The sequence below is a fragment of the Solanum pennellii genome, chromosome 4 (genome assembly GCF_001406875.1).
Source record: "Solanum pennellii chromosome 4, SPENNV200".
In the NCBI taxonomy this organism is placed as follows: domain Eukaryota; kingdom Viridiplantae; phylum Streptophyta; class Magnoliopsida; order Solanales; family Solanaceae; genus Solanum; species Solanum pennellii.
The window spans coordinates 55,144,401-55,155,580 of record NC_028640.1 but is presented as its reverse complement, the minus strand read 5'-3'; the positions used below and the strand labels follow the sequence as shown (position 1 = coordinate 55,155,580).

At 34.6% G+C, this 11,180-nt stretch overlaps 1 protein-coding gene across 1 annotated transcript; it reads left to right on the top strand.

Annotated features, from left to right (window-relative positions):
* Nucleotides 1–4,993: 4,993 nt before the first annotated feature.
* Nucleotides 4,994–6,181, top strand: LOC107016795 (probable WRKY transcription factor 27). The gene is made up of 3 exons (XM_015217148.1): nt 4,994–5,448; nt 5,524–5,637; nt 5,785–6,181. The coding sequence occupies exons 1-3, from the start codon at nt 4,994–4,996 to the stop codon at nt 6,179–6,181; spliced, it is 966 nt and encodes a 321-aa protein (XP_015072634.1).
* Nucleotides 6,182–11,180: the final 4,999 nt, after the last annotated feature.

Here is an 11,180-nt window from a genome sequence, read left to right as displayed (position 1 = left end):
TAAGTTTTGACTTAGGGTTCTTTAATGGTTTTGTGTAAATGTGAACAAAATTGACTAATCACAACCTTAAGGATGATGAACTACAAATATATATGTAAAATGCATATATAGGCCTAGTTTGATTGTGTGTTTGTTGAAATATGGCTAGCACAGAACTTAACACGACTTCAACCCACGAACCGTAGGTCGAGGTATGTGGACCAATGAAACACACAAAATTAATCAAGTGTAGAACAACAGTGTAGACTACGGTCCATCATTTGATTGAAAGACCGCTCTGCACATCTGTGGTTCCACCGTCTAAGACCCAAAATAGGAACTCTAACCAACGAATGGGACCCACATATTGTCGTTCCATCGATGGACCATGTCAACCCACCATTTGTCAACAATTCAGTTATTATCGAGAAAATATTTTAATTTTTGTTTGGGTCTAATTCTTATACTAAAATTATTCCCTGAGTACTATTGTTTTTTAGTACTAACAAAGTCCGCCAGAGGTACCATGGCTTGGAATAAAGCTCTGACCTACAAAGACAGGGAAAGACCAAATCACTCGCTCCTTCTTGATGTCTGATTCATGAGGACAATGACAACGAGTACGTTGCACCTACCACCAAGACCTCCCCAACTGCCCCTGCACTACTAGGAACAAATCCCAATAAGTTAGCTCTAATGAGGTCACTTTCCCCAAACTAAGAAGGGGGCCATATAGATCGGAGCAAAGACTAGCTTAGAGTCACGGTCTTGCTCTAGTTCTAGAGGCAAAATTGCTTCTTCATCTGATGCTGGTAGCATAAGCTGCAGCCTGACACCTACTAGGTTTTAGCCTACTTCCAAGGTTGATGTGCCAAATAGATGGTGTTTCCCTAGCCAGTATTAGATTTATGAGAATGACATGATGTTGAATGAGTATCGTAGGATGGTCAGGATCGTGATTTAGGAGCGTAGGGTCCTAAATGGCTTCCTCCAAACTAAATGACGAACCCTTTTGGAGACACTTCTATGAGTTAATGGCACGGAGCCTTGGGAAATACAGCGAGGAGATAGCGAGAAATTTCTATTCCTCTTATACTGCCACCATTAAAAATTCCATCTCTAAATAGTCTAAGCCCATAGCTTAGCCTTTACTTCATTCCACATTAGTTAGGGTTTCACAGTCATTTCATAGCCGACATCACCAAGGTCACGATTCATAGATTCATATATAGCCTAGCCTATACTCTACCCATGAATACAGCAGAGTATGACTACAGGATAGGCATCATTCAGAGCGGGTCATTTCAGAGGGATGCTGAGTAGAGAGAGACACTATTGAGGTGGAGTCATGTCACATTACCAAGGATTTGAAGAGAGTAGAATGGGTACGGACTCCTAGTATGGGCATTAGGAAGACAGCATTGATCTTCGCTGTGAAGTTATTATCATTGTTGGTTTGGTATAGATTATCCTCGACGCAAGCGAACAATATAGTTGCCTGGGACTGGGCAATGACTCTAGCAACCATATTGGCAGGTTTGGAGATTGACTTTGCCCGTATCCTGATTGTGGAGATCCATAAGAGGCCCTTCAAGGCCACCACTACCTTGCCCTTCCAGTGCCTTATTTTTCACCTCTTCATGGATGCTTCCGTGCTTGTTTGGTATTACGATCAGTTTCTTGAGGAAACCAAGACACTGGACATCAGCCTCATTCAAAACGATGCCTACTAAGTTACACCTCGGAGGGAGCTAAAGGTTGAAGTACCACCTTTGGGTGATGATCTTGTTGCGGATGTGGAGAAGATGTAGGAGGATGATACTACCATTCTAACCCCTACAGCGAATTCCCAGGCTCCACCATCTTCGTCTACTAGTCAAGCACTATCTCCTCCCGAGCCACTCACACTTTAGGGTACACTATAGTTCCTTTAGCGTGAGCAAAAAAAATGGAGACTCACATGGCCTCTCTGCTACATCATATGAGATCATGCATACAGCAGTCGATTGAGGATTCAAAGGCGAGGATGCAACAGTTGATGGACCGGAAGATTAAGGTCATTCATAAGCGCTTGGATGTTATCAACTTAAGAATCCTATATAGGTCGGCGGCGACTATTGATTTGTCTACTTCCCGATGGAGTTGGACAGCCTTCGTACTGATGTTGATACCCTTCTAGAAACACTAGAGACTGCACCAGAGGCTACCTCTACAGCAGAGGAGGATGAGGTGCTAATGACCGCTTTATTTGTCTATGTTATGCCACTACCAGATTCTTCATATCCTACTAGAAAGTTCTACAACTCCTACCACTCTTCTGATGTTGAGGAGACACGGAGATTGGAGAACAAGGAGTGTAAGAATATTGAGGAGGCTCAGAGGGCATCCATACTTGTTGAGGAGATGAGACAGGATCGGGTCTGGGAGATAGGCGTTGACACATCTTCCAGTTTGAGTATTAATGAGGGTGTTACTATTGTTGGTGAGGGCGCTACGAATTTAGTCCCTAGTGTTGATTCATGGGGCTTTGGGAAAATGGACCCACCCGCTTCTTGAGAGTTATTCGGCGCATTTGCGTCATGGTTTGCTTCACCGTATGCTTTATTTTTTATTTTTGTGTATTGAGAGAAATTACACCTTATTTTGTTGGGGTGGGGTAAATCTATCAAGAGTTATAGGGTGAAGTTTTAGTAACTCAACTCATAATCCTCCTTTGGAGTCTTCTTGCCAGTGATTTTCCCTAAATGATTGTTTTCTTCTATGTTGAACCATTTTATTTAGGTATGTATGTGTAGAAGTAAGAAAAAAAATAAAAGCATGATGGAATAAATAGCATAAAGTTGATAGCCGTCCAAAAGTTTTCAAATGTTTTAGATCTATAGGTTTGATGAATCAAATTTGTTGGATCTCAATATGACATGATAAGGAACGAATTTGACCTCATGACTTAAGCTAAAACATGAACTGGGTAGTATAATAATCTGATAATGAAACAATGTGCCAATTGTGTGAGAAAAGTTTTAACTTTCATTGTGTGGCAATCTAGAACTTTCCCCGTTGCTCTTGCTAAGATAATCTAGGGTAGAAGCAGGGAAATGATCATAGGCCCTTTTTTCTAATAAGTCCACTCAAGCCTAAAATGATCCAAGCCAAAGAAACAAATGTTCTCTTTAACCCAACTATTTGAGACTAATGTATTCCACTTCTTTCAATACACCTCACTCACCTTCCCTAAGATTATTGTTTTGGCCCTGGTCCCTCCTTTGACACATGCACCTTGATTTAGGACAAAATCCTAAGTTGAGGGTGGCTAATTTAAAAGGTAACTCAAATTCATATCTTCTGTGTAAAAAAAAAGATTTCTTTTGAAGTGATGGCACTAGTTGCATTGTTGGAGAATTGGTAGTTTCGTGATTAAGAAAAATATATGTTGTGGTGTCGATTGGCCAAGTTATGTCATGTTCTGATCTTCATGAATTATATTGTTTAATCTAGATGAAAAGATTCGCATTAATGTAATAGAATTGATTTATAAAGCTATGTGATTTCTTGATGTTTGAATGTTTGCTTATACATAAGTGTCGTTTAGAGTTTTAATGTGTCGCTTGAGATAAACAACAAGTTTAAGTTGAGGGTGTTGATATACCGTGATTTTACGGTATTTTCTATGCGTTTCACTTAGATTTTGTGAGTGTGTAGGTCTACGTTGCATTAAAATTAATGTTTATGTATAATGTTTGCAGGAAATAGGGTTGGACGTGGTTGATAAAGAAGTGAACTGGAAAGTGAAGAATTGGCCACTAACGGGGCCACCCACGGACGGTAGGTCCAATTGCGGGCAGTGGATGGTCATACGTAGGTCGTAGTATGATTATGAGTTTCAATAATCAGTCCACATGGTAAAAGGATGGACTGTAGACCAGTCTACAGACCGTGGTGAGGAATTATAAGTGGAACGTCAGGGAAGTCTGACAAGTGTGGAACCTGGAGCAAGCCCAAAGGTTTTAGGTCAACCCACGTTCTGTCCTACACATCTGTCAAGGAGAGTCTGAAAGTTGAAGGTTCCCGTACATGATGAATTTATCCAAGTGTTGAGCCACAAAAGAGACCCATGAATCGTGGGTCGACCCACACTCCGTGGGTTGAAACGTTGATTTAAACTGCATCTAGAGAGCTTATTTCCTTATTTTGTTTCCTATTGATTTACGACTTGTTTACTATAAATAGGAGTTGTAAACCTTGCTTTTGGGGTTAGACATTATTGTAAGGTTTTGTTTTTGTTCTTCGGGGAACTAATTTGTAAAATCTTAGCAATTAACTTTCCGGAATTCATTTTATTTAAGTTTAACTTTGAATTTCAATTGAAGTTTTCTATTTTTCATCAATTCTACTTGTAATTTCATGAACTCTTTTTCACCCAATAATGAATTGTATTCTTTCAAGCATGAGTAGATAAATCCACAACTAGGGTTGTGGGAACCACGAACAATTAACAAAGTATTAATAATAATGAAGTAACTCTTGAATAGTGTTAATGCATGTACTGTTAGTTATTTCACTTAAAAGACTTTTTAGCGGTGCGCACCCTTAGAACCCACCTCGTTCCTACTTTTTGAACAATTGAGGAACTGAATGAGAAAAGAATTAGCAATAGATATTTAGTGTAATTATCTTTGACTTCTGTTTTGTCATTGATCCACTAACTCTAAAATAGGAAAAAAAGAGTTATTGTGCATTAACTTCAAACTAAATGTGGATATGATGGGTAGGTAGATACCCCTTTATGTTTCTCTATATATTTGTGAAATTGAGTCACTTTTTTTATCCCAGACTTTTATCTATAATGTCCTAACCACTAATACGTTTCTATTGCTCATCAACTCCTCCATAAGCCAACCTCCTCTTTGGATACATTATTTCCTCTCTGCTTTCAGCAGTAAACAACATTACTTTCTTTTATAAGCACATTTTTATTTTTTTCATTTAACTAGATACCATTATATATAGATCTAAAATGCAGGATGATGATTGGGATATAGGTGCGGTAGTAAGAAGCTGTAATATTAATAGATCTAATAATGGTGTGGCTCCTAAGTTAGACTTTGAGACTCATCTAAATGATCTTTTGAATTCTTTTGACGCACTTTTAGCTCCTAGCATGACCATTTTTAATGGCTTATCTGAAGTTTTCTCTTTAGATTTCCCAAATGCTTACCAGGAAAAATACGATGATCAGGTCATGATGATAAACCAAACTGGTAGCCAACAGTTGTACTTACATCAAATTCAACCATCTCATTTTATCGAACAAATCTCTTTTCCTCCATTACCAACAACTGTAGCGTGTCAGCAATCAACAACTATAACACCAAAAGAATGGATTGATGTACAACAATTCGATGTAGGGGCTAAAAGTTATCCTAATTTCACTTTTTCCATGAAGACTCCTTTGATACAAACTAGAACAAGGTAACCACTCATTTTATTACATTTTATGTGTATATGTTCAAATTTTTAATTTTAGTAATTTGGATTTGAAATCAGGAAAAATCAGTCAATAAGTATTACCTATGAATTATTGCAAGAGGAAATCACAAATGATATATGGACATGGCGTAAGTACGGTCAGAAGCATATCAAAGATTCACCATTTCCAAGGTTTGGTCTCTTTACTATTTTTCAAGTCATAGAATGTCATGTTCCGTTCTAAATTTTCATAACAATAAGTCGTAAAATTATTAATGGTATATACACATGCAATATTTGACTAAACCTGATTATTATTATGTGCGTATGACATAACAGGAATTATTATAAGTGCAGCACATCAAAACTCTGCAAAGCAAAGAAAAAAATTGAGAAAAGCCCAATGGATGAGAAAATTTTCTTGGTGTCCTATTCCGATGAACATAACCATGATCCACCCACGAACCGTAATAATCTTGCTAGTTGCAACAGTAATTACAAATTCAAGCTTCAAAAAGGCATAAACATTGTACCCAAAACACCAACCTTAAGTGAATCAAACTTTTCATCCAAGTGCGTTAAGCGTTCAAGTGTTATTGCTTCTCCAATTATCACAACTATGCCTCAACTTGATATAGGGAGCAAAAATAAAATGATTATTGCGTCTGTGGAGGAAAAATGTGATGGTAAAGAAGAGGTGGACATAGATGAAGATACTCTCATAGATTTTGAATAACTCCAAAGAGCTACTGCTTCCACCTAATAGTATGAAAAATGAAAAGAGGATTTAATCTTTCTCCCCTCTCCACCAACTATTTATGTAGACATATATGTATTCTAGTCATGTTTCTATCAGTGATTTTATTGTGCGAATTTAAAAATTATAGCTTTGTAGTTTTCTATGCTTAACCATTTACATCATAGATAAATAGATATTTTTCAGTTTCGTTACTTTCTATTGTTCTTAAGGAATCTAGTCCTTGTTGTAAGTTGTGGTTCGTCTCCTCAAATATTTCTCTCTTTAAGAAACCTTGTTTGACTTAATTTTATATTAAATTATATATACTAGTAAATTATCGTTGTTCGATTTAAGAAGTTTTATACACATGCGAAAACTTATTTTGTAGTCTTTTTCAAACTTACTTTTCGTTTTACGACATTTTTATACTTTCATAACTGAAGATATCTTGTAAAATGAAAATTAAATAATTAACCCCCTATATATATATATATATATATATATATATATATATATATATAAAACTAAGAGTTTTGACGCAATGCATGTTCCAAGAAGAATAAAGAGAAGGAGGAGGAGGAAAAGGTTTTACAAATTGTAGTTTAAAATTGTGAGGAAACCCCTCTTTTTATTGCCAAAAAAGGGTAGTGTACGGAAAGAAGCTTATTGTGTCTTATCATAAAAAAAAAATTGCAACCCTTTAGAAAAGCCACAATCATTCAAAAAGATTAGAACTCATTGAAAACTCATAACTCCTTGAAAGATTTACAGCCCTTCGTAAAAGTCACAACTCTTCGGAAAAGTTGCAACCCTATAGAAATGTCGCTATCCTCCGAAAAGGTCATAACTAATCAGAAAAGTCATAACTCTTTGAAAATGTCATAGCAAAAGGTGTATACTTTTAATATAGTGTAATATAAATAAATAAATATAGTACAATATAAAATATAAAAGATATACTAAATTTGATATTTTAAGTTGGGGGTATTATAATAACTTAATATAAGTTAGGTAGTTCATTCTTTAGGGTAATATAAATATAAATATAGATTTGTCAAATTTTTAACCGATATAAAATTTTAAAAAATAAAGAATACTTTTAATTTAACAATATGTAGAATGTATAAAAATTTGTTTTAATTATGTGTCCTTAAAGATGCACCCCCACCCGTCAAGGAAAAATAACATTCTATATTAAACTAAATAAAAATAAATGTATAACAAATAAGTTTGAAACGGATGAGTGTTTATTAAATTTAGTTTGGACTCTTCAAACAATTTGTTGATCAAATTATGTTTCTCTAGCGGTTTAAAATTTTTATAGCTTAAGCACCAACTTGTTTGTGCAACAGTAAATTATTGAACTTCTTGTAAAAGAAGTTATTGCCGAAGTATATTTATGGCTATGAAAATGAGTAGATATTAATTATCTAGTAAATCTTCTCATTTAATGTTGACTTATTTCATTCTCTTTGTTGCATCATTTTTATTGATTTGTGTAATTTACCCACAAAAAATATTGTAATTGTATAATTGAACAACTCTCACAATCTTCCTTGTTTTAAGAAGAAGAATAGAAAACTCACAAAATTCATAGTTTCAAAGTGTGTCAAAAAAACTCCTCTATTTATAGACAACAAAGGATAGTATGAAAATATGTTTATTATGCCGTATCAAATAAGTCACATTATTCAGAAAAATCAAAACTTTTCAAAAATATCGTAACTCAAGAAAAAAGTCACAACTTTACCAAAAAAAATTCCTTCGAAAAAGTCAATACCCATAAGTGTGAAAAAGGTGTCAGTTTTTTAAATATAATCTAGAACAAACAAATAAATAAATATAATCTAGAATATAGCATATATTGGGTGTTTAAATTTAAGGGTATCATAATAATTTAACATTAAAGTTGGAAGTTCATGCTTTTAAGGTAGTATTAGTTTTGACTAGGGGCGGACCTGCAGTCATAACTACGGGTGCACGTACACCCGTTAACTTTAGAAATTATGTATATATATACATCTTGAGATAGACATATATTTTATTAGGCACCCAAAGATACCAAAGTTAGTTGGGTTAGCTGGTTTAGGTGCTAAACTTCCTTGAGGAGGGACTAGGTTTGAATCCCCATCAGTTCATTTCTTGTTTTTTTTCAATTTTAGCTATAAAGTTTTAAAATATCAAATAAAATAAAAGGATGGGTAGTTTTGAACTTGCAACCTCAGGGTGCAAAGTGAAATTTAAAACCACCACTTCACCTAAGACACTTTATCTATTAGTGTCATCTATATTGGGTACATACTTTAACTAAGCGCATTATTGGTGGTGGTGAAACCGTCATCTTCAAATTCTGGGTTCGCCTCTAGTTTTGACACATGTGTGTTACATGTGAATATCACACCATCTACCACACTAGTTTTAAAAATAATGTGAATATTATTAAATTAAAAAATTAAATAAACAATAATAACATAAATAATGAAGTATAAGTTCCTATTAACAGTGATTGTTATTTTTTATGATTATTACTGAAAGTTAGTCAATCATTAAATCTCTTAGTTACACCTTTAAATTGTAACTTCCCAAAAAAATTTAAGTACAGACTCTTACTTCTCGTTATTTGTGAATAGGATTGTACCGAGTGGTTATTAATTTTTCATAGGTATTATGATAAATTCTTGAGTGTGGGAATGATGTTTGAGGTACTAGAATCCCCTAACACAAAGTTAAGTTGAAAGTGTTATAATTAATTGACTTTCAATATGAGATTTTACTTTGGTCAACTGCAAACAATCATAAACCTTAGCACATAAAGGATCATGTGGCATATGACCTATCAAATGAAAGATCTTTTAGTCCTCTTTTCAAAGCCACCAAGGTTGCTTCATTCGAGCTGTGATTTAAAACATATGTATGTTTGAGTGGAGCCTTCTTTTTAAGGAACCTAAATCATTTTTAGATGGGTAGTTTGGTTTTTTTCCCATCTCTCCTAATCCTAAGTCACATTTTTCTTCATCCAATTAAAGGTGGCAGAATTAAAGGATTTCTCACATTCTTTAATACTTAGAGGAATTACAGTAAGGTTTCAAGAGGATTAAAAGCTTGGATTCAGGCGTTGTTCAAGTTTCCATCGATTTCACCAAAAACTTTTGTTCTTTCCACGTATGTAAGGATTCTCACAGTGTTAGACTTTTTCATCCAAATTCTCTATATATCAATTTATTCAAGAAAGTGTTATATCTAAAGGATTGTTCGCAGTTCTTGATATTGACTTCAATTGTTTAACAATGAAGGCTTTGATTCTTTTTTTTTTATGAATCTTTGGTACAATTATGTTTCCAAAAGAATTGTATGAAAGTTATGATGTATTCTTATTGGGTTTGAGCTCAAGAAGAGTTTAGGAGATACGTTTCCCAATTCTAAACAAGTTGGGCCCTAAATTTATCTTGAAAATTCATTGGGTTGCTCGGGCAGGGGTATAGGATGGCGTTCCATGAAGGAGCTAGAGCTAGCTCCCATAAGTTAGGGGCCTGGCTCCCTACGCAATAGGGAGCCCAAACTTGGGGCTGAATTTTATGTTTGGCGCTCGCGTGCAGTGCATCAGGGGTCTCCTTGACGATAATTTTTGTGTTTCATTGGTTAGGTTTCCCTTATATGTAATTTCTCCTATAGGATCCATTTAGTTTTGAATATTCATGCATGTTCTAATCACATGTCTTAATGCTCACTCAAAACTAAAGTGAGTTTAAGAGAAAAGACAAAATGATTTTATTTAGTTGATTTTGAGTACGTAAGCTCTTGATTATTTTAAAAGAATTATCTTCCTATTTATTGAAGTGCTATATATTATGCATTAAGATTCTTGAGTTGATTCATACATATCTATATTTTAGCATGAACCCTATGAATTGAGTATTCTTGAGACGAGTAGTATCGTTGAGTTCTAACTTCTTGAGTTCTAAGTATCAAATTTTATATATTGTTTTTGATATTCTTGGGATAATGTATTCATGTCTATATTTCTGCATTAACCCTGTTTTATATTATGACTTTTGAAAATCTTTAAAAGTAAACATTTGTGTTTATACGGAGTTTGAGAAAATGTATAAGAGAACTATGTAGTTCCAATATATTTCATTTTTACATTGAAAAGAGAACTATTATTCATGATTTGTATAACAGTCAAGTATGTCATCAATGTATCGGAAGTTTGCCATCTAGATTTCCCATCAATGTAATTCCCCGAGTCACCAATGATTAGATCACAATAAATATATGTTTTAAACTCATTTTTTAGGAAGTAAAGCAGAGTTGACATCATGCCTCGAGCCTACACCCTGGGCAGTACTGGCACTCAAGAACCATTATTGGCCCAAGCAAACCCTTGGCCTGGCTTTCTTACTCAGAGGAACACTTAAATAAAAGAAATATAACTCATGCAATAATTGAAAAAATAATAGCTTAGCAAAAAGGAAACTCAGATCTATAAAAGTATACAACTGAAATGAATCAAACTAAAGAACTATAATTATCTGTCTGTGAAGCCTTTAAAATGAAGAGGAATGTCGGGACAAGACCCTTGATCATCCTAACTACTGAACCTTATAAAGTACGTAAAAAGAATCCCTTCTAAAAGCAATAAGGCTCACCAACTAACTGTGAGTGCTCAAACCTGATCAATGAGGCGCTAGATGTTGATCCTAGTTACATGTGTCTACATCATAAGACGATGTAGGGCAACTGGCATCAGCACATTATATGTACGAGTACGCGAGTTGGAATGTTAAGCATAGCATAGTCTTGAAAAGAGTTTGAAAGAAACACTTATCTTTGTTTTACTCAACTCATGGATTACTCAACTCTATATAAAGCAATAAACACATACAATGTGTAGAAAGCTTTTGAAACTGTAGAAAGCAACTTAATTCGTTAAAGAAAATGTGAAAACAAACTGTACTTTACTCATATAATAAATTAATATAGTTTTTGTTGGAGA